The sequence below is a fragment of the Chinchilla lanigera genome, unplaced genomic scaffold (assembly GCF_000276665.1).
Source record: "Chinchilla lanigera isolate Chin_1 unplaced genomic scaffold, ChiLan1.0 scaffold00020, whole genome shotgun sequence".
NCBI lineage: Eukaryota > Metazoa > Chordata > Mammalia > Rodentia > Chinchillidae > Chinchilla > Chinchilla lanigera.
In genome coordinates, this window is record NW_004955421.1 from 27,523,008 (window position 1) to 27,548,357 (window position 25,350).

Consider the following 25,350-nt stretch of genomic DNA (forward strand, 5'->3'; position numbering starts at 1 on the left):
CCCAATTTCATTATAGAAGCAATCAAAAATAACTAAGCGGGAAGAAATGCTTGATCAAAGTACGACAAGGCATAAATCTAAATGCCTATGTTAAGTGACCTTATTCAGTAGTACAAACAACTCCAGTCTACAATGACATGGAATAAAACCCACTAGAGAAAGCGTTTTACTACAACCAGGTATTGTAACAAAAAAAAAAAAATGGGTTTGGCGAAATTTAATGAAATATTACATTAAAATCCACTTTTATGATTCACTATTTTAATTTTTGCTGCCTGCTTTAGGGCTGCACCATGGAGCAAACATAAAAAAGGACTGTAAACAGAATGAAGAAATGGTACTGATCTGCTTCAATTTCTAAAGAGTGGTGAGCTTAGCTATCTTAGAATACAGATATGTAAACGTATAGACACATTTCCTGTAATAGAAATGATCGCCTCGCTAAGTGATCATCAAATAGGACATACTGCAATAGAAGAGATCAATACATTGCAAAAGATATACCGTAACAGAAGCATCCTGTTTGGATACCCTTCCCACACCACTTCTCATTTTCTTTCTAGGTATCTCCAAGCACTTCTTCGGTACTTATCCTATTTAATACTAGAGGCAGTAACCTGCAGTGTACTACAGTAGTTAGAGCACTGCAGAGAGACTATCCTAGTGCACACCCCAGAACTGACACTCACTGTCAGTGTAACTTGGACAATTTATTTGACTTCTTTGTGCTTCACTTTCATCCTCTACAATAAAGGAGACAAAAAGAGAGCCCATCCCACAGCTTTTAACAGGAACACATGAGTTTAACCATGTAATTCCAGCAATGCCTGGAACGCAGTAAGCATTCAATGGATGTTAACTAGTATTATTAAGGGAAGGTACTGACTGACTTTTCCACATTAGACCCAAATGGAACTTAGCACAAAGAGCAAAAGAGAAATATAAAACAAGTGGCTACAATTTTTGGATTGTCAAATACAGGATAGGATCTCAGGTCAGAAGCTCTTGTTTCTAAGGCTCACTTCATGTTATTTCAAGCAACAGAAAAAAAAATAAAAGCTGGGCAATTAATAGACCTTTTCAGACTATACAAATTTTCATACGTACTTAAAACTGTATTGGACCATTTTATGATTAAAAACCTATCAGAGCAGTTCAATCACATCAGAAATACTTGGAAAGGTCAAAATAAACAGGGTTGTATCTTCTGAATCAAAATCTAGCCTAGAACCCATAAATCTTTTTAATTTCCCAGCTGACTCTATTTTTTTTTATTTTAAAGAGTAGTAAATGAGAAAAAAAAAAAAAAAAAAACAGCAACATACCAACATCACAAACATAAACGAAACAAAGCAAGAACATTAAAAGTGACAAGGGTTTCAAGACAAACTGATAGGAATTAACAGAGGCTGTTATATTACATAGTGTTATCTTCAACTATGTTGCTCAGATCACCAGATGTAAGCATGGAAGATTGTTCAAACCATTAAAGAGAATAAAAAAATAATTATTAGATAAAACATTACAAACAATACACAGTCTCACTAGACAAGATGGTAGGAGTTCACCATGCTGGTTCCATTGCATACTGTTGTCTTCAGATCAGTTGCTCAGATTACCAGACATAAGCATGCATAATTGGTCAGAACATAAAAAATTTTAAGCATTAACCCCAGCTGACTCTAATATGCAGAAAAATTGGGGACCTACAGATCTTAACAGTCTTATTGCACAAATTGTCCTTCAAAACTTCACTTATTATCCCAGATCTACATATTAATCCACACAAATGTGCAGTTATTTCCCATCACATTTATGGTCAAAGCTGACTTTTTTAAAGTAAGTTTAATTTTAAGAGTATTTACATTATAACCAAGTACTCTGTTAGGTCAATGAAGTTCAAAGTCTTCTCAATGGAACTAGTCAGGAGAAAGTTTCAGACATGATAATATCATTTGGTATAATACCTTACATTTGTCCACAATTTTACAAGTTTCTGGACTGAGCATATAGCTCAGTGGCACAAACGCCTTCCTGGCAAGCACAGTTCAATTTCTGGTACCAAAAAAGAAAAAAGAAATTTTCTTACATTTATTTTTCAAACCCTCAAGTTACGTGAAGCAGTTACTAATTCTTATTTTCAGATGAAGCATGAAATGGTTAACTACAGACCAGCAAAATCACAAGAAGGGCATATGCCCTCTAACGCCTAGAATTGTTTGTTTTCCTGCTTACTTTACCCTCAGAAAATACGCAACAAAATAATTTCTAAATGCAAGAAAAAGCTAAGCTGGAGAAAATCAGGTCTGAGTATTATAAGTTCCTGCTATGAACTACAAAAGAAATATTTTCCCTTCAAATTTAATCAAGTTACAAAGGGTGGAAGTGGTGGTGCACGCCCGTAATCCCAGCACTCAGGAGCTTGAGGCAGGAGGATCACTGCAAGTTTGAGGCCAGCTTGGAATACAAAGTAAGTTCAAGGCCAGCCTGAACTGCAGAGCAAGACCCTGTCTCAAAAAGATTTTTAAAAAATCATGTTAGAAAATTTAAATCTTAGCTTTTTCATACTTATAATAAAGCTGGAAAAAAGTAAATCTGAATAAAAATTCAGTTAATCTCAAATTGCATGGAAGCAAAGTACTGAGATGAATAGAAGTCTTTGGCCTGCAGGAATCTGATTTAACAGTGTCAGAAACAAAATAAGGGGGTTTACCTCATTTTATAGGGGTGTTTTTAACAATCAAAATCTGAATTTTTTAGTGGTCCAGCCCTCTTTCAACTCTTCATATAACATACTCAGGATAAATGGAGCTAATCTTGAGAACAATATTATTACTGCATTTCAGCTGTAAGGAAGATCAATGGCATTTCTTGATAATACTCATTTTTATACTGCAGAACACTAAGGTTTTAATTGCTAATCATATTTTAAATGCACATATAAAATTAAATATTTTATAATTATTTTAAAAGTACAAATTGTTATGCATGTGCATTTAATTCTGCTACATTATTAATACAACTAATTTACTGCATTTCATGTTCTTATCGAAAGTCACAAAATACTAAAGATTGTATTCTTAACTATAGTTCAAGTCTAATCACAGAGGTTAAAAACTCCAGGAACCTAGTACCAAAACAGTATATTCTAGGGCCATTTCTGGAATATTATTCATAGAACCTTTATTAAAAAAAGGAAAATCAATATAATATCAACATTATAATAAAAAACGTTAGCTTTCAATCTATGCAACTTACTGCAAAAAGCCAAATCTATCCGTGACTTTGTAAACAAGATAATCAGCATCTTCCCAAGGTTCAATCTCTGCACCTTCTCGTCCCTAAAATTATGGACAAAGAAAAAGGTGTTATTTGGAGTTTATAAAATTGAGTGATATTTTAAATAACAGGACCAAACTCAACAACATTTTTTAAATTCAACTAATTTTGGAAAAGCAGTCACTATTCCTAATTACAAACTATGCAAGGCTCTTTATGTCAGTAACAGCTGGTATGTAGCTGAGCCTTGATTAGACTAGGGCTCCTGCAGGCAGCTTCCGAGGAAGGAGGAGCAACAGGGCTAAGGAAGCAGCTCAGGAAGCAACTGCTCAACTCTGAAAGCCCCACAGTGAGTACTTCTTAGGGGAGAGTGTTTCTTGTCTCTCACTCTAGCTTCTCAGAGGAACAGACCAGATGCCTCTTCGCTCTGCTACTTTGCTGCACAGCTATACTGGCCCTGCAACAACTCTTTCCAATAAGAACTGGCATCTGCTGTCACTCTGCTCCACTCTCCAGGCCTCACACAGAGAAACTGGGAGGCACACTGACAGCACTGCGCACCCCTCTCCCACTTCCACGACCCTGCCTCCTGAGATCTCCTCCTGTCTCTGCGACTCTTCTGCGACTTTGTCGTGGACACCTCTTCGGCTGATACGTTCAGAGTCCTGTTCTCAGCCCACTTCTCTGCTAGGTCATGACTTGTTCTTCGGCCATTAACTAATACTGGTAAGGGTAGGAGCCTAAAGTGAAAGTGTATCAGTTCCTCAAATTTAGACTCAAGCACCCAACTGTCTAGCAGAGGCCTCCATCTAAGTATGTCTTATAATGTTTGCCCACGTGTTCTCTGAGCACACCCTGATGCTGAGCACCCTGTGAGCAAGAACTGCTGAGCTCATTTCTGCATTATAAAACAAAAGAATGCCCAGATCCTGGCCGGCGGTAACTGCGTGGGGTAAGGGAGATGCATGCAAGCATGAATGAATGATAGTTCAACCAGTTTTCTACCAAGTAAGCAGTGAAATAACCTAACTAAGCTTTTCATGTACCGCCGTAAAACCTAAAAACAATAACTGTAACTGTATCTGATGTTTCAAACAACCAACTTAAAAATGAACTCTGGAAATACAACTGTTAAGTTGAATACTGCCTGCATGACTCCCTGGAAGCAGAGCACAGGCCAAATGACTTCTTATAACTTCATGTACCTGCTATTCTCAAATAATAAAAAGTTAAAAAAATACATAATTACACAGTGATGCAAATGTAAAAGATGACATTTGTAAATAATTGCTATGACGCATTATCAATCTCAAGAGGTAAGGCAACATATAAAGAGACACGTAAATTACCAACAATTGTGTTTTTCTAGGACATCAAGAAACAGATTCCATACTAATCTAAGGATAAAATGCTAACAGAAATTACACATAAATGTATTAATACAGTATCTAAGATCTTCAGTAGTGCTGTTTTATAGCAACACACATAAAATATGCATACCGTGCACATTAAATTCTCCATACTCAGTCAAGTACTTAACAAATACCTAGTATGTCAAGAACTGTTCTAGGTATTGAAGATACAGGAAACCAAACAAAAGAAACCCTTGTCACAACAGAGTTACATTCTAGGAGAGAGACAACAAATAGTGTACAGAATGGTGATGTACAAGTGCTATGGTGAAAAACGAAAGGGATACAGGATGCCAGGGTGCGAAGGTGAGCGGCCAACGCGGAGGTCGGAGAAGTCTCACTCAGAAGGCAGTGTCCAAGCAGGGATGTGAAGGGGCGGGAACGAGGCGCCAGGACACACAGTACAAAGCAGAGCGAGCAGCCAGGGCACAGGGCCCGTGGCAGGAGCAAACCTGGGGGCTGAAAGGCAAGACACTGGTGTGGCGGAAAGGACACAACCTGGAGGTGAAGCAGGGGGAGAACAGGTGAGCTTAATGCCCCACAAAGTAAAAACTGCTCCTGTAATTTCAGCCCTACAAAAACAAATCCCTTTCTATTTATATGGTTTTTCTAATAACACTCACTCGAAGAGTAAATATGGATACTTACTCTGTCATATTTAGCAACGATTTCAGCTCGTTCTCTGGCAAGTTTGAGTGCTACATCCTGGTCCGAATCTGTGGAAAGACCCAATTTAGGTGAACTATTATTCAAAGAACTATAAGGTTAAGTAATTACAAACCAAGATAAAATTTTTCAAAAATTGCCTAAAAGGAAAAATCAGCAAAATCCTATAAATTTAAAAGGATGAGTTAAAAATCGGTCACAACTTTAGAATATCAACATATCTGCCATTATATGACATTTAAAAGAAAGTAAATTTATCAACATTGCACACACTCAGGACATAATAAATCTTACCCCTCAAGAATCAGTTCTAGGTCTAAAATTTTATAGAAATGGTAACTGAAATAGAAACTGAAATGAAAAGCTCTAACTTTTCAGATGATGTCCAGTTGGGCAGAAGATAAGAAGATCACTGAAAAAGGCTTTTAAGAGTTATGATGAATGAATTAGTATACGATACATATCAGTAGCTATCAAATATTGTGCAGTACTTGATGTCAGTTTAGGCTTTCACGTCCTTGCATCAGTTCCTCAACGACGACAATACCCTCCTAGCCAGCCTCTGTCTCTAGTCTTACCACAGGCACATGCACACACGCATGTACAAACCTTTCTTCTTTAACAGGGATAGCTTCCAAAAACACAACTGACAACCAAGCAGAGACCATAACATGAAATGGTATGGATATGATTATATATCCCAAGTCCTATAAATAAAAAGACCAATGACAAATTGTATCAATCGCATCTCTAGTCAGGAAAATATAGCATTCTAATGATAAACTGGACAAAGACCATGAATAAAAAATTCACAAGACTAATTCACAATAGTAGCGCCACCTGTATTGTCTTCTTACTAAGATGCCTGGCAGACAACACGATACTACCAGACACTGAGCCTAGCACTACCCCATACCTTATCACATTTAGTTTTCACGACACTACTCAAAAGTAGGTATCCTTAGTAATCCCACACCAGTGAAGAAGTTTAGAGATTTTAAGCAACTGGTTCAAGGCCATAAAGCTAGTAAAAAGGCGAAGGTAAGATTTGAACCCTCATCTTTACTCCACATCCCACAGCTTTCATCACTTTACAGAGACCCCCAGTTAAAGACAGCAGATGGATTACACACTTTTATATCCATTTCTTCTGAAACTCTTCTCAAATAATAATTTAGGAATTTCTGGGACCTACCCTGGCTTCTAAAGGCCCAGAAAACGGTGGTTGTCAAGGAGCGGTAAGGGTGGACTTGAAAAAAGGGAATTCATTAATAGGATTCTCTTTCATAACTCCCCAAGAGTTGAAGGAATATGTGATGTGTGGCAGAGGTAGGTGCAGGCTGGAGAATCAAACCATCACTCTCCAAAGTAGGAAACCAATGATAACATGTAAAACTGAAAAAACACGAAATGGCAATATAGCCATGGTACCTACCCCTCTGGAAGTAAACACAAAACCCACTGGCCGGCGCGGTGGAGAGGGACGAGGTGGAGAGGGGCAACTTCCCCCTGTGGGCAGTGAGGAGTATGGAAGTCAGCTGTTTACAAAAGTCTGTTACAGACTGCTGAATCTTTACGCTAATTACAGCTCTGATAAAAATTAGATCTAAATTTAAGAAAACCAAGACATGGGAAAAAAACCAACCTCACTTGTAACTAAAAAACTAAGTTTTAAAATATCAATTTGCGTCTATCTCAGACTAACCAAAAAATGTAGTAATATTCATTTATCACAGCACAGGGGAATTTACAGTTCCTTATATTAACAATAAACCCACAAAGCCACACGTTCTAGAAAGTACGTAATTCAAAAATATGTTACCAGAAATCTTTAAAAAAAAATATCAGGCATCTCCTTTGCCCAGCAATTCCACCTCAAGAGATTTATGTCACTGAGATAATCAAACAACTACAAGATAAGCCGGGTGCACATCTGTAATCCCAGCACATAGGAGGCTGAGGCAGGAAGATCACTGGGAATTCAAAGCCAGCCTGGACTACATAGTGACATTTTCCCCCCAAAAAAGACATGATTGTTTATAATAGTCAAAACAGCAAAATGGGAATTGATAAATATTTTAGCTTGGGGGGAATAAATATTAATGTCACTTTATTTTCAGAGTATAAAATGTTAATATGCTGTCCTCTAGTAGAGGTGTAAATAATAAGTAGAACGGGTTAATAACAAAAATACAAACTAGCTGCTCAGATTTTCACAACGAACTATGCAAACATAAATCTGAAATATATATATATATATTTTTTTTTTTTTCCTATTACCCTGTTTTTGACTTATGAGCCTTTGTCAGTTCCTTTTTTCCCTTTGGCTATTCACTTTTAAAACATTACACACATGCTTCTACTGCAGGTAAGAAAAGCAAATGCATAAAAATTTAATTCAAATTAGGGACCTTGACTACTTATTAAACTCTGTGTCTACTATTAGAGCTATCAAATATAAATTTCTTTGTGATTAGGCAAAACTCTATAGATGGAGGTTTTCATGGAATTTTTTTTAACACCAGTTGTTTATTCCCCTCTACCAGTAGTCCTTGGAATCTCCTTCGTATTTTGGACATAACAGTGAGAAAGAAGTACAATAGTAGAAAAGCAAGAACTGGAACCCACATGGTGGGAACTGAAGATGCCGAGCATCAAAAGAAAGCTATGGCAAACTGCAAGAGCTTTACCCAGATCACTGTCGGGCAAGAGACTTCCAGGAAGAAAAACCTAACCACGTAACAGAGGGCCTACTGAAATTGGATAAAATTGCTTCCTGACTTTCTGAGAGAAAGATCACGTACAATAACCTCAGCAGAACAGTTGATTCTAATCAATAGTAAATGAACTCTTAATCTCTTTTTTAATTCCCTTACATTTCTTACCCTTATATTTCTCCATGAGAAGGAAATTTTTTAATATTTATCAACATAGTCTAAAAAGAGATTGGATTTAAAGCCAAACTAATTTTGTGAAATATATCCAAATCTGCTTCTTTTAAGAGACAAAATAGAAATGCCAATCATTCCCAACATGAAATTTATTTATTAACCCACACTGTGAGGTAATCATCTATAGAAGACAAGTAGTATCTTTAGGCAGGGTTCTTACTGTCTGAGCTGTAGTTGAGAAGCGTATTAAGAACTGTTCTACAGTAATTCCTTTGGATACATTCTGATTGCTTGTTTAGAAATTCCACTGAAGGAACAAGAGTTTACCTTAAAACACCAACAGCAGCAGCAATACCATTATCTGTGTACAAGTATGCACAAAGCTCTAGGCACCTACAAAGCAATGACGGTTGTGTTGTTGGATACTGTAAATTTTTATCAAATAAAAATTTAATGACTTTATGGTATAAATTCACATTATATCTTCATGCTCCTCTTGTGTGACAAATCCTTAACTTACCGGTTTACCTATAAAAACATGGTTTAAAGTACAATAGTAAACATTGCCAAAATATTATGGTAGTTAAAGTATAACTCAACATGGTTGCTGCTTAATTGTAGCTGAATAAAAAGTTGCTGTCCTTAAAAATAAAACCATATAGAAAAAATGTGGAACAACTACTTTAAATATCACCCTTCTTTTTTCACCAAGATGAAGGTTTTGTGCTCAAGTAAACAAATATATCTTTGGACACAAATTTATGCAAGTAAATAATAATTTTTTATCTAAAGCTTTTTTAATGCTGCTAAATTAACCCCAAATTAATACAAAGTAACTAAACATCAAATTCAGTCCAACAGCCTCAGCCTCCCAGTGCTGGGATTACAGGTGTGCACCACCATGCCAGCCCTAGTGTACATTTTGACAGATCAGTGTTAAGTATATAAAACAGTATTGTATTTAACAGTATTAAACCAATGCTTAAAAGTACTTTACCTTTTGTTGGATAATCAGTCTGGCTTTCGGAAATGACAGCTGTTTCAGTCCTCATAGAGTAAACTAACTATTCCAAGATTTCATTATTATGTTATAATTCTCAAGCACACCAAAATACTTAGGTGGTACCTCACACATTCTCCAATTAATTGTAACCAAAAAGGCGAAGGCAGCTAGCTTTACTTTAAATTCTTTGTAAACAAGCAAAGAAATCTTTAAAAAGCCTGAGATGCAGTCTGTCTTTTTCCAAGGGCAGAAAAAGGACCTTGCTGTGGCTACATGCACTGCAGATATCAGAACAAAGATGTTATTTGTTGAGGGTGAAAACATGTCTTGCAGGGTAGATCTCAACTATGAGCCACACCAGCCCACACCCAGCATTCCATTTAATAACAAACAGGGGCTTTAACCATGCAGCTTCATAGTATGTCCTAATCTTCTGCTTGAAAATTAGCCACACATTCTTAATACTTTTATTGAAACTTGGAACGAGAAAATTTTATTTTGATCATTAAATTAAAAGTAAGCAGAACTGTTCTTCAAGTACATTTTATATCTTACCACAATTTTAATGGTAGTTTTTTTTATACTAGAGACTGAACCCAGGGGTGCTCTACCACTGAGCTACATCCCTGTCTTTTTTTCTTTTGAGACAGGGTCTCACTAAGTTGCCCAAGTGGGACTTGAACTTATCTTCCTGCCTCAGTCCCCTCAATGCTAAGATTATAGGTATGCACCATTAGTTCACGGTTAATGATAATTTTTAACATGAAATTTTCAGCCACTGATTCAGACAATAAGCAAATACATACTACAGTAGTGGTTTTGAACATTCTTAACATGTCACACACTTAAAAGCAAAACAAATATCTCATGAGACAATATGTACAAGTACTACAGGATGACAATGTTAAATTTTTTGTTCTATTTCTTCTTTACTTTTTCCAGTTACTGTTTTCTTTCAGTGGGCACAGATCTATAAATCTGAAAAACACTTGGCAAAAGTAGTATCTTTGTTTGAGGGGTGCCTATGGACATTAATTACACTCTACTGGATACTAATAAACTAAGTGTATGCTCAGTTTAAGTTATTTGGAATATCTAACAAAAGCAAAGGATCTCAGAAGCACAGCAAAAGGAAAAATTTTCAAGTCATATACCAAGGAATGAGAATCCAATTAGCATTAAACTTACTGGCTAGAATACTGTAAACACTATTTGCAAAATTCTGAGAAAAAATTATGAACATATATGAGGAAAAATAAAAAAAGGTTTTGCTATTTAAAAGCGTAGTCAGTGACCTCCCCTTAAAAAAAAATCTCCACATCTGAATCGTAGGAAAAGGCAAAAAAACCTGATTCTCCCCTTGCAGCTCTAGAAGGAACCAGCCCTGCCAACATCTTAATTTTGGCCTATCTGACCTCCAGAACTAAAACTGCTGAAGAATAAATTTGTGTTGTTTAAGCCACTAAATTTACTTTAATTTGTTTCACAGCATGCAGACATAGGGATACAAAGTCTGCTCCCTATGTAATGCTTCTTTGAAAAAAAAAAGGAATTTACAAGGAAAAGCAATCAACAATAAACAGAACCGACACTCTACGTGACCACGTGTGGTCAGGCTCCCTTGAGCCCTCTCTTCCTTGGGCCTTGTTGACGCTATCCTGTGTTCACCCTACCTAACCTAGTTGTAGCAAGAGTCCTGTTAAATTACCTTGATGAAAATCCCCCGACCCATGACATCTGATCATCTTGATAGCTGGTCAGGGTCCTTATCACCCACCCCTGGCCTGCTTTCAGCAAGAATCCCTGTCTCCTCTTAGTAATTTTTCACACACTGACCACCCCCTTACCCTTACAAATCCTTGTCCTTGTGTGTCTGGAACTGGTCCCAATCTCACTTCTCTATTGTGTCTGTCTTGACACATATTTCTGTAGTCTTAAAATCTTTCTTACTTTTAATAACTGTCAGAATAATTCTAACAAAATCAAGGACACCGACCTTTGATCCGCTCAGTAACAAGAGGCCATGTTAGGGTTTAAATATTGAGTGCTCGCCAGCTCGTTTACTGAGGGCTTGACCCCAAGGCAGCAATGTGCAGAGTGGGACCCCAAAAGGCAGCTGCGTTGTGAGAATGCTAACCTTATAATATTCATACCCAAATCCATGACACCTCTAATTCATTAATGGTTTTAGTTGCTTGTGACATATAAAGATTATTTAAAATGTTAAAATCTTAATAGGTACCGGGGCTAAAAACTTCAGCATTTATTTGGCCATATTATAGATCCAAGGCCGAATGCTCAGCCGGTGAACAAGCAGAGTGAAGTAGTTCAACATCAAAACACAGCTGAAAACAGACAAACCAAGTAAGGAAGGCACCAGAAGAACCTGCAGAACCGCTCATTCTGCGCAAGATGAATGAAATATGGACACCAAAGCGGCACATACACCTATACTCCTGAGATAACCTGTTCTGAAAAAGTATTCTGGGATATCTCAAGTGAGGACATGACCTGGTGGTCCTCTAAAAAGAACTGATCTAGGACCTCCTCCTGCCCCTTTACCCCACCAGGAAGCCATCCATAACCCAGAGGACTCCAGCCCAGCCCTACTCCCATCTTTCATATTTGCATCAACTCCATGGTTTGCAAGTGGCTTTCCAAAAATGTAAAACTTCAGAAAACCGTTTAATCCTCTGTTCTCTCCCAACTAATGTATTACTCCTTGAAAATCATTTGGCCTTTTTCCTTCTTTCTTGGTAAACAACAACGAAAGATTCTAATGATAGCTACAATTATAAAAAGAGTACAAATAATTCTGATAACAAAAAGGAGGGCCAATGAATAATGGACACAGAACAAGTTCCATAAACTCAAAGTCTTCATAGGTGACATATTTCCTCTCCTGAACAAGTTTTCACATACATTTTCATATTTTCTAGTTTAATATACAGTACCTGATATAACAAAATCATTCAAAAAAAACAAACCTAGGCTCTTCAATATTATCAGCATACAAATGATTTATAACTTTTCTTTGAAAATATTTCTTATACACTATTAGCATTACTACCAATATTTACATGTTTTAAATTAATAGTTTTTAAATTTCCCTTAAATTTGCAGAATACATTTCTTCAGATAAATTCCAATTAGAAGCCCAATTGCTAAGTAAATAGAATAAGTTTGGAAGGGGACATAGCAAAGTTCTACTAGCCTGGTATCTTAGTTACTTTTCTCTCGTTGCTGAGACAAAATACCCACCACCCAAAATTAAGATAGAAAAGGTTTATTTAGCTCACAGTTTGTGGAGGTTTCAGTCCATACTCAGTTGGCTCCGAGGCAGAGTGGTGTAGCACTCAGGCACAGGCAACAGCTCAAGGCAGCAGAAGACAGCAAAAGCAACAAGAGCAACAGGGAGGGGAGGGCAAGCCTCTTTCCCTCCCTTGTGCTGTATGCCGGCTATCCGCCCACACCCAGGCCATCTCTGTGCCCTCCTCTTCTCAAGTGGACACGGGGTATCAACCACTGCACCTGGCCTCCTCCATCAGTCAAAGCAACCCTAAGGCCCTGGGCAGCACTGCCAGGGCTCGAAGAGCAGAAAGCACACTGCATTTGCAGACTTTCTTTCCTAAGAGCATTTGCAATGTTACTGCTCAAACAATTTCCTTTCTAATCAGACTCCAGCTGCCATCTCAGTTATCCTATCACAGTCCTCACAGCTATGTCCTGCCCCTCCTTCTGCAAAAAGAAAGATCAAGCATGTGTAACTGGCAGATTGTTTTATTTGTAAGCATGTACTTTTAATATCACTAAGAACAAGGCGGTCACCAATACCTTACATGTAGAGCACACAGCATCAAGCAGGCACTTAATGGTTTTATAACAAAAAAACTAAGTTACACTTTTAACAATTCCCCAGCAAGCTTCTTTACTTGTTTCCCAATTTGAAGAAATAAAATAATTTTTAAATTCTAAAAAATAACTGCTCACAAAGACTCATTATAACACAGAAAAGTACTGTTATTTCTCAAATTTAATCAAAAGTTGAACTGTAGCCTGCTCCATATTAGCACTACCTATTGTCATAAAGGTAGAGCTGGCCAGTGTGTTTTTGATCTGCTGTATTTCCACATGTGGTACCTCGACTATTTTAGCGAGTAAATTTATTTACATGTCTTTTCTATTAAACTATAATTTCCACAAAGGACAGTGTCTCTTATCCATCCTGGTATTCTCTAGTACTGTACCTATTACTACCTATCACAATGCCTAGCACATGCTAAGTACTCACTAAATATTTCTTTTAAGAATAAAGTTACTGAGAGTTCATCATTCAACAAAGTAAATATTTTTAATATATTCACGTATGCTTAAAATCAGACTCATCAGGTATAACGTAACTGAAAAAGTATACTTTTGCTAAAACTTCTTAGCTGTCTTTTACATATTTATTCAACTTTTTATTCTATTTCAAGGCAGCATTTAAAGTTGTGATTAGTACAACTGAGACATGAGAAGTCCTGAACTATCTTTTTACAGTAGCACTTCTGATTAGTATGAAGTCTGCCCTAAAGTAAGGCCCTCAGAAGATGAAGGGCCCAGGGACGCACCTGTCTTCCCACACCCTCCTCTGCCAGCTCCTCCTCTTTACCTTGCTCCCAGTCTCCTCACAGAACTCCAGGCTCACTTTCCTTACCAGAAGGTTCTACTCTCTTGGCTGTTGTGCTCCCACCGCGTGTCAAGTCCATGTGTGGCCTGCAGCCACAGCAGCATTCAGTGCTCTCCGCCACACTCCCCACCCACTCCTCCAAAGGGCGCAGAAAGACTACAAATCAAGGGTCTGCAACTGGGCGTGGCGAAGCTCCCCTGAAATCCCAGCACTCTGGGAGGGTGAAGTGTGGGAATCCAAGTTCAAGCCTAGCCTGGGCAAATTAGCTGTCTCAAAACAAAACTTAAAGGAGAGCCTGGGGCTGTAGCTCAGTGCCAAGGCCTTCGGTTCAATCCCGGGTACCAAAGGCAAGAGGGTCAAGGGTTTGAATGAAGCAGCCAACATGACTGCCCCGCTTTCTCTGTGTGTCTGGGCAGGTGCTCTCTCGGTTCTGCTCTCCACACAGGAGGGCACCTATCGTCAGCAGGACACTTGGGAAGTCGGGCTGTGATAGTGTCATCAAGGGGGGAAGTCAAACAAGATGACAGTCCCTTTCAATCAGCCAACAGAGATGTTTATCTCCTGTGCCTTACTTCTTAGGAAGAAACAGTACCACTCTGACTTCCAGGAATCCCCCACATCAGACTGGTAACTCCTACGTTTATGTATAAGATGACTCACAGAAAGGATATGGAGTGATGTAACAACACTTAAGTGCCATTATGACTGATGAGAAACATAATTACTAACTTGAACATGAGTGCAATTCCCACATTTGACGGCAGAGTGGGATGACACATTGCCAACAACACATACTTAGAGCTAAGACAAACATATGAGTCATTTTACTCACTTTAACTCGCCTACAGTTACCGACAAACTCAAGACTACACCTTAGCTGCATTTTCTAGTAGAATGATTATTTAATAGATGACATAGGACTGGTCTGTAACAACTCCTTATTCTGGATATTTTATAAACTGTTTATTGAGAGTTTACTATTTGCCAAACAGGCACTTAACACGCATACTCTCACCTAAGCCTCACAACAACTTGCTATGTTAGCTTTATGACTCTCCTTACAAGGGGAGGATGGAGATGTTAAGCACAGTAATCTCAGCCATACGGAAAGTAACCTGCAGAGCAGGATTTAAGTCTAGGCTGTCCAGCTTCAAGTGTAAGTAATTGATCTTACTACAATTTCTCCTACTGCCACTTGTCTTTACATTTCTTTCCTTAGAAAAAAATCTATGAATTCTTAACACTGTATTTTCTGGATTACTGCCTTCTTATCTCATGAAATAGTCAATTATTTGTGAAAATGAGATAAATAATGTTATAAAGAATCTAAGAACAATTTATATGCAGTATTCTTCGTGATCATAGGCAAGTATACCCCTCTACAATGTTTTAAATTGTGTTTTTTAGGATAATCACAGGAAATGATGAAAACCTGCAAAAATTTGACCCAATACCCAGCAAGTGGATACTAAAGTTAACATTACTAAATAACTTTATGCTTCTAATTGATACTAAATCAATTGCCTTGTCAGTTTCCATGATTAAGAAAGAATTCTGTTGAATCTACTTTCATTTACTTTTCACAACTCTTTTCCCAAATCATTCAGAACTATGACTATGTATAATTATATTATTACAATAAAAGTTCATGTTGAATTTTGCCCAGTAGACATTAACAAGAAATAATGTAATTAAAATAAATTCTTGTCAGCCAAATATAAGAAAAAGGGAATAGAAGAGAATTCATAGACCACCACCTCAGAAGCAAATAATTAATTCCACAGACAATTTGGCAAACCCTACTTTCAACGCAAGGTTAGCTTCTTTTACTCTTTAAACAAAATATTATACCTAAAAGCCAAACTGTGCCCAAAAGGACACACAAAAATAACAAAATAGTACCTAGTGCCACTGAGAAACACATAAAAAGAAATGTATCATCATGCTCTAAGGTACATAAGTATTATTTGGTCCTTGAACGGCCCTTGGATTTAACTTGAACACTGAACGGGATATAATAAAAGTGCTCATAACATACTGAAACTATCATTCATCATTTTTTAAAAGTTCCATTAGCTCCAAGCACAATATCAACAAATTCTCATAACATACAGCTGCTTTCAACACACCTCATCTAATAAATCCTAGGGAACATTTCATAAATAAGCATCTGATGTGTACATGTGTTACACATAAGTATTCCTTATATTCTGTTACTAATTGCTAATAATGTTGTGTTTGGCTGGTTTGTATAATAAGAAAGATTTATTAGCTGGTTGTGGTGGTGCACGCCTGTAATCCCAGCACTCAAGAGGCTGAGGCAGGAGGATTATTCCAAGTTTGAGGCCAGCCTGGGCTACAAAGTCAGCTCAAGGCCACCTGAGCTGCATAGTGAGACCCTTCCTCAAAATGACAAAAAAAAATAAAGATTGATTTTATATAACAAATATCAAAAGTATTAAACAAATATGCTAGTCATTTATCAGGAAACTAAATAAATGAAGCAGCAACTAAGAACGTGGCTCGTAAGAGCTAGGATTTATTCTGTATAATATAAACTATTTATATATATATATTATCTTATTTAATATCACATCAAAAGCATGAGGTAGGTATCGTTACTATTCACTGAAGAAACAAGAAAATTACTAGGTTAATTAACCTGCAAAGATCACATGTCTTTTAAGTGGAATTCCAACAAAGGCAGTAAGACATGAGAGTGTTGTAATCACTCTGCAGGATCTCTGAATAAACAAAATGACAAACAAATGAACCAAGGCTTGTCAAGAAAATCTGTCAACAAGGATCATCAAAGTAGTATTAATTAAATATGGGCAAGAGACAAGGAACTACCCTGAAGTCAACAGGACACCAAAGGAAGTGCTTCTGAATAGACAAAAGGCCAGAAAAGCTGCAGGGAAAAGGACAGCCACACAGGAAGAACAGCTGCCTAGTAAGAGTTCACTTTTGTTTAGCTTTTACTGTCCAGTAGGTACTATGCTAGGTACATATATTATCTTGCTTAATATTCAAACAATCTTATTGCCTTTCATATTTTACATACATCATCAATTATGCATTTCGCAGATGACAAAGAAAAGGACCTTAGTAGTAAAGCAACCTAAGTCAACAGTAGTGTGAAAGTCTACTCGAACACACATCTAGAAGGCTCAAAAGTCTATGCTTTTGCTCATAAGCCACAAAATTTAGAGGTGGGGGTGGCTGATGAGAATGTGTTTGTGTATTTCCAAATTAATAAATTATAAGCTATCAACAAACCAGCAAGTAACCAGGAAGCAGGCTAGACAACTTTAGGGCATGCAAAGCCAACACATTCTGGTTGTGTTTTTGCAAGTGAATATCCTACTTCAATAAAAAGAAAAATCTTCCTAGATCTGAAAACAATGAGTTTTCAAAATTATTTATTCCTAGACACTTTGAGACATCCAAGTTCCCAAAGCATTTTACTCTACTGACAGTATACCACTACTATGGAGTTTTAAGGATATAAAATGTATTTTCCTGGTAAAACAAGTCAGCAAAACTTTCCAAGTGTTAGTCTTGGGCAGCTCAGGATTGTTTTTAAAACCACCACACAATAAAGTTTTTTTTTTTAAATGTTTTACTACTTACCAAATGCAAGAACTGGGCAAGAAACAAGAAATCATGAGCTCTCCAGAAAAGACCTTCTTGCAGTGTTGTTTGTTTTGCCTCTGATTTATACTATTTGTAAAATCCAACCTTTCACTTTTCAACATCTTTTAAATATACACATTCTTTAGAGCAAATATTTCTTAACTCTACGGAAGATCAAATTTTTTAAAAGTTTCCAACACTTCTAAATTTGCAATATATGAATACTGCACAAACACTTTATCATTTCCCTGACAAAGACATCTTCATAAAGCAAAAGAGATACTTTCCACAAAGCTAAAGGGTGAGGAATGAATTTATTACATCACTGCTTCAGTGGAAGCACAGGTGCTTCAAACATCCACTTACTAAAATTATATTGCTAACTGAATTTTAATATCATTTTAATATCATTGTGCATAATTTAAAGGAAGAGTAAACACTTAACAAATTCTTAACTGTTGGCTAATTCAACTAGCAAAATATAAGTAAAAGGATTTTCAAGCTGAATTAGTGAAAAACCAGCACTGTACTAATTGTACATTACTACTACTGCACCTTCCATAAATAACTGTGTAGGACCAAGAAATAAATTTTCATGGCTGCCATTTTTGCTGATTACCAGAAAGGTAGGTAATAAAGCCTCCTTAACTTTACACTGAGACAAAACTTGAAAAATATTTCTAAAAGGTGCTGTAACTGATCTAACATGTTTATTCAGCAGGACTTACAGAGGACAAAGTTCAGGACAGAGTGTGATTGATGCTCTGAGAAAAGAATATGCAACACTCCATGAGAATCTAAGAAAGAGAAATTGACCCTGGCTGAGGATGTTGGGAAAGACCTGACAGGAGCTGGCCTTTTCTTTAACATCTCAGCTCTACTTGACAATGGAAAGTATTTCTTTAGTCTTGAAACTCACTGCCGACATTATATCGCTTTCCTTTACCTCTGTTGCTTTTTTTCTTCAACGTTCTGTGGTAATTATTTCCCTTGTATACACTTTGAACATAGGTGCTCGGAGCCCATAATATGTAACAACAGTTGTTTTCTCAAGACATAAATGTGCATTTTACACAAGGAAGGAATCACTGAGCCAGTTAGTGAGCCCAGCTCTCCACCTACCTCTTAACAAAAAAGCTATGTTTTCTCTTCACTCACCATCACAACACATGAAAGTCTACAGCGGGGCTGAGACCAAAAAGGAGCAAAACAAAGAATGGAACAGCCTCAAGAGAAAATGATACAGCAATATCTTGGAAGTATTCTTGAAGAATTTGCTAAAATTATAAATATATCACCTCTCTAGATATGGCCGATCTACAGAGGTCTTAAACGATGGATCTCACCAACTGTATCATCAGAAGCCTAAAATTATGCCAAAACCTAACAATAAATCAACCTAGTGTGGGAAAAAAGAAAACAATACCCAAACAAAACAAAAGCTAAAAAGAAATTCACCAAATGTTAACATGTTAAATACCAAATGTTAACAAATAATACAAGTAATTTTTTCTTTATACTTTATTCTTTCTCAATTACCAATAATAGGCATAAACTGTTTTACTATAAAATATTTTCAGAAATATAAAAACAGGTCATATGCTGTAATTTAGAATTTTTTTTTAATTTTCCAAACACATTTTAAGCTTTTTAACACTGTGCTTTTACCACGTTGACTTGGCATTGTACAGAAATTAACAGCCATATTAGTCAAGAAACATTAACCTTAATTTTTTTTCCCATGTGTACAGGGGTAACACACCGTACTAAATATGTCAGGTCTTAGCTACATGGGTTTGAGTACATAAATAATGGAAAAAAGATAAACACTGTGCTGATTAGAAAACTAAAGTTGCCCTTGATTTTCTTATAAAATTTTAGATTAAAAAGTTATAAAACAAATTTTAAAGAAAGTCATCTACAGTAATCAAAGTAATGCTGCCCTCTGTGTAAAAATGAGATGGATTAAACTTTCCAATACAGTATTCATTAAAATTACTGAGCACCATTTATTGCTATAGTGTCTAGTTAGCATAAATACAAATATGAACAAAACATTCCCTCAAAAAGCTCACATTCTTCTGAATCAGACACGTAATAAATCCATGAAAATAATACTCTTTGTACATACTTTTAATATGCTTCAGAAAAGCTGACAATAAATACAAAAAGGTTTTATCTACAAAGAAACACCTGACAAAGCCCTTGAAAGAACAGCAGAAACACTCCATGGATAAGGAAAGAAAGCCACACGTTACAATAAACTACCCCTGTCGCAACACACACACACACAAGCTGGATTCCATTGCAACTGATAGACCTACCTCACTGACGGCTTTCTCAACAGCAATGTTGAGTAGGAAGGACACATCTCCGAACTTATCATTTCGCCTTCACCTTCTGTTATCACCATATTCCACCCACCACAACTAGATAATCTATCCCTAGAGCACAAGCGTATAATACATATAAGAAAACAAGAAGGCTAGGGTGAGAGTAAGAAGCCCTCGGTAACTGAAAATACTTGCGTTCCATCCCCAGTACCAAAATAAAGGAGGGAAAAAAGGAAGGAATATAGAATTAGCAATTAGTTTGATACCAAAAGAAAGACAAACTCAGTAAAGTGATTTTTAAAAAGAATGAAAGATAAGCAGAAACGAAGTTTTACAAAAGGAGAGGTGTAGAAGGATTGAAGAGAAGGGAGGGGATGGGGGAAAAAAGAATTAAGATATATTACATACAGGTACAATTTCCCTATGATGAATGTGATCATTACATATGGCAAAAATATACCAATAAGACTAATAAAATAAACTTTAGGAAATTTTAACTTGTACTTTTGTACTATTAACATATCATTACCTAGGTATTCACTCGTTACTAACTGGATCATTAAGAATTATATAAGTAAGATAATGGTAATTGTAAGCTTTTTTTTTAATGATGCAAATTCTTCTCCAAAAGAAAATGTTGAAAACAAGTCTAATCACAACCAAATACTTTTTCTTTCAATAGTAATTGTCTATATAATCCACCATAGACACTGCCTTCCCAATAGTGAATACATTTGAAAAAAGGAAAAACAGCAATAGAATGTAATTCCTAAAGAAATTTTCCCTCTAACATTCAGGATTTTAAAATAAATAATGACCTTTAATATAACTGACCCATGAGGGAAGGGGAAACAGTGTCCAGGATTCCAAGAAATAACTTGTCCGGGATTCTGAAAACACCCATTTAGGTTCCTTTCCTAATCCACTGCCTCACCTTTAATTCACATGGCCAAAACCTTACTCGCAAAGTTCAATCAGATCCAAAATGAAATTTTCACACAGCAGTAAAAGAATAAAACTTTTCAGTCACAGTAGGGGAAAAAGCCTTTTCACAATGCTGTACTATATGAATTATGCCGATTTCCACATAAAATACCACCATACTCTAAAGACATTGACTATAAAACATTTTACATAAGTGATCTGCCATGCTTCTCACTGTGGAAACCTTTCTAAGAAAGCACTGTCTCCAAATCATTAAGTAAACTTCCTAAAATATCAGAATGCATTTCTAACAGTAATCTAAAGTCTTATAAGTAAATAAGCATGTCCAACTTCACAGTGGAACAAAAGACTGGAAACAATATAAATGTCTATCAATTCAGCTATTAAAAGTCATGAAGCAAACTTCTAAGTACTGGAAGGAACTTGTTCCCAAGGTACACTGTAAGTTGGGGAGGGGCTCCGGGCAGGTTCTCAGCACTGTTCTAAACTATGGGGGCTTACACACATAAAAACGTACAGTAATCAGCAACTGTCCTAGGGGAGGAGAGCCCCTAGAGGGGCAGGGAAGTCACCTAGGTAGTGGAATGGAAAGAATGCTTATTTCCACATGCTCATCCTCAGTAGCCCTTGAACTGTTTATTGTATACATGTACCACCTAATCAAAACACAAAGATAAAAACTAACCATTGTGAAGTTAACATTAGCATAAAAACCCCTACTAGGGAACACGCTTAAAATTTAACACGACTCCAACCCAGCTCCTAGACACAGCGCACTTCCTTCTCTCCCACGCCTCTACTTAGCCTCAGAGATGAGAACTGTGGGGCAAGATGCAGGGAAAGGGGGAGCTAAACTTTTTGGGATTTAATGCCTTCCTCCACACACTAGCTTTCATAACTGTCAAAAAGAAGGAAAAATGTAAATTAAAAGAGAAAATGGCCAAAAGAAAGCCAATCAATAGTTCTACAGCAGACCGTAAGGTGATATAGGACCTCCAAACGACACAGGGAAAATATACGTCACTCCCAGCCTGCTGGATGCCCGATATGCTGAATTTGTGTTCCCCAAAATGGAAGAATGAATTCTGAGGAACAACAGTGTTTAAAAGTAGGAAACCTTATTGGGAGAGAGACGGCAGAGGACCCAGAAAATGAGTTGCCACGGACTCCACTTTACACAGGAGGTTTTATAGTGGAAACTATGTGGGACAAAACTATGATCAACCAGTAAGATTACAAGTACAGTCACTTAGGTAATACTGATCCACTGGGGAAGCAAGTAAAGTAGTAAGTGTACATGGGAAGAACAAGCACCTTTTTAGGAAGAGATGCGTCAGGAGGTCTTGTCACCCACCCAAGTCACTGATGCACCCACATATCACCCACCCAAGTGATATGACTATTTAGCATATCGATTATAATATGCTGTTTATCCCTTGGGGAGGTATGTAGGTCTAGTCATTCCATCTTTATCTTGAGGCCTGGCCTTCAATGAATGCGCCTCCAGCCACAACTGTACTATGTTCTCCTCTTCTCCACTGACTCCTTCGAGGGCCTAGCCCTGTCTGACTGCCTATTTCTACCTAACCTAGCCATCTACACTAAAGGCAGAGATGGAGATGTGACGGGAAGAACAAGATTAAACAACTATGCTCCACCTTCTCAACATACTAAAGAGAAGACAAGGTCCAGAGACATGCACCCTTACCACAATCAGGGGCCAGCACTTTGCTAAAACCACAAAACCTAAACAAAGCATCATCAAACGCTAAGGGTGTTATTACATTTTGTTATTATGGACTGGCTCAAATATTTTAAAAATAAGTACAAGCCAAGTAATAAAATTTAGAGAATCTGTCTCAGCTGATCACACTACAACTTTGCTGATCAATTCACAGATAAAACAGTTGTTTTGAAATGGCTCTCTTTAGGACCTTCATTTATTATGTTTAACAAAAGCCCTTAGAAACTTCTAGAGAAATTTTTTCCTTTAAACTTCTATTTTCCATATAATGGTTATCTTGTCAACCACAGTACTGTGAACAACAGTTCTGGCAACAATAGTCCTTTTCAAGAACATAACATTCAAGGTTGGCAAGGGATTCATATAAACAGAAGACTTATAAATTTGCTGACAAACAGATTACATGATTATTACTATTAATTGCAGGTTATTTTAACTGACCATTTTAAAGTTCAGCCAGTCTGGTAGGTCCTTTAGTTTCCAATAAAATGATTAATGCTTGACTATTTCACAAACTCCCTATCTGCAAGGCTCTTTGCAAGTATGCACTAAGAAACACATAATCAAAATATCTGGCCTCAAGATGCTTATAACCATGCAAATGAATAAAGGAATCATTCTCATAAGAAATGTTCAAAAGTCCTTATTATACAATACATAGGAGGCAAAAGGAACAAGTCATCTCACATGCACAGAACAATTACAAGGGCCAAACATGCTATTACAATGCAAACTGTTTCTAATATGGAGAGAAAACTACAGAAGACTTAATGACTTATTTAGAATCTCAGTAAGAGATTCTGAAATCTTTATTTCAGTATTATAAAAAATAAGAGCAAACTTGGATTTTTCTTCTATGAGATGCCTTTAGTTTGGCTTACATTCTTCTAGAATTCTAAGCACACCTAGGATCAAAAGTTAAAGATGCTTAGCAAGAATACCGGCATGCCAACAGAAGCTAAAGTTAATTGCTTATTTCTTTTTAAATGTTATCCAGCAGTATAAATCATTGGGAAAATGTGATTATTTTCATTTATAATATGCTTTAGAAAGGGCTTTCCTACTGCACCGAAGGCGGCAGGCCAAATGAGTCTGGTCTCAGCCACACGGTGCAGGCTCACTGAGATTATCCACTACCCCATCAAAAAGTCAGCGCTGGCTCACTGGGTTAAATCAACACAGATCAGGATTCTGTCTCCACACGCTGTCTAGCAGTGACAGCAGAGACAAACCTGGAAGTTGACTTTCTCTCTTTCTCTTTCTCTCTCTCTTTCTCTCTGTTTTTCTTTGTTGTGGCGGTGGTTTTGTTTTAGCTTTTTGTTTTCATTTTTTTTCTCTTTCATTGTTTGATCTTGTTTTTATGTGACTGTGAACATGGTTTCTAGCCTCCTTGTGGTTGTGGTTCTGTTCTGTTCTTTTTAGCTCTTCTTTCTCTCTTTCCCTCCAATCTTCTGCACCAGTTTCCTAAAGTTAGCGTGATCCCCCTTTGTCTTCCAGCCTGACCTCTAATCTCTTCTTCTTCCACATCTCTATTTTCTCCCTAAACCATTTTAAATTTTAACCACTGAGGGTAAAACTGACATACTAAGGACTTATATACTGCATATAATTTTCTGTTCTGTTTTAGGTTTTGTTATACAACACAAATGTAGTTCATAAGGTTAAAGGTGGCAAATTAATGGTTATCTCAGTTTGTCATTTTTTAGGCTGACTGTTGCTACTCTTATAGCTAAAAGTGTTCTAAATAGCTATTGTTCTGTTGTTCTAATTGTTCTAAACAGCTATTTTTCCTGGTATTTCAAGACTGAAATTAACTAAGTGTCATGGAAAATACTGTGGCACAGTGCCAAAGAACCAGGGGCTGGGTCAAACAGGCAGCAGGCATCCCCAACAAATTGAAGAGGTAAAATCTTTCAATGGACTCAAAACTAAAAAACCAGATGGACCTGGAAGATACCTTGGAGAAGTAGTCATTTTTTAAGGGTTCTAAATAATCGCAATAAAGCAACCCACCAAAGGCAATTTATAAGCATCAACTGAGGAATTAAACTAAAAAGAAAATGAGAATGCATTTCAACAAGATAAAACCCCAGACATCCAGTTCACCAAAGGCAAACCCAGAGGACAATGAGGTGAGACAACCCAAAAGCCACCCACCTGGCCTAGCTGAAGTGCTAGGAACAAAACAATTGAATGAGGCTCTAGAAAAAACAGAAATAATTTCTCAGATAACTGCAGAGATGGTGACCATAATGAAAACCATGGTTAGTGACTCTAGAGCAGATTCAGACAACAAAAGAAAAAAAAAGAAGCAGAGGAGCTTAAGAAAATTACAGAAACCATGAATGCTAAGCATAGGAAAGAAATGGAATCCATAAGGCAGATTCAAGCAGATATAGAGGAGAAGAAAAATTCCACTGAAAGTATCTGCAGCAGATTAAGGCAATGTGAAGATAGGGACTCAGATATAGAAGACAGGCCTGCAGTTTGTGATCAAGAAAAGAAAGATTCCTTAAAATTAGGAAGGGACCATGAGAAATCAATCCAGCAGCTGATAGATGAGGCAAAGAAGAATAACTTAATATTGATCAGAGTCAACGAAAAAGCAGGAGATAGCACAAATGATATTTTTTAAAAAACTATGCACAGACGTCTTAGCAGAAAACTTCCCTGGTAGGGAAAAAGAATTTGACATACAGTAAGTGAGGCACATAGAACTCCAATTAGCCACAATCAAAAAAAAAAAAAATCTACAGCCAGGCATATCATAAT

The 25,350-nt window shown here is 36.9% G+C and overlaps 1 protein-coding gene across 3 annotated transcripts in view; it reads right to left on the reverse strand.

Moving 5' to 3' along the window:
* The window catches only part of Usp6nl (USP6 N-terminal like), a 124,120-nt gene that overhangs the window by 53,356 nt on the left and 45,414 nt on the right, over positions 1–25,350 (reverse strand). For 2 of the 3 annotated variants that reach the window (XM_005383896.2, XM_005383898.2), the window contains exons 2-3: positions 5,340–5,407; positions 3,259–3,341 (exon numbers count right to left, since the gene is read on the reverse strand). In XM_005383896.2, the coding sequence (XP_005383953.1) occupies positions 3,259–3,341; positions 5,340–5,407 (151 nt within the window). Of the gene's footprint in view, positions 1–3,258; positions 3,342–5,339; positions 5,408–9,245; positions 9,545–25,350 lie in introns of those variants that run through there. The other variant, XM_005383897.2, reaches the window with a different exon arrangement.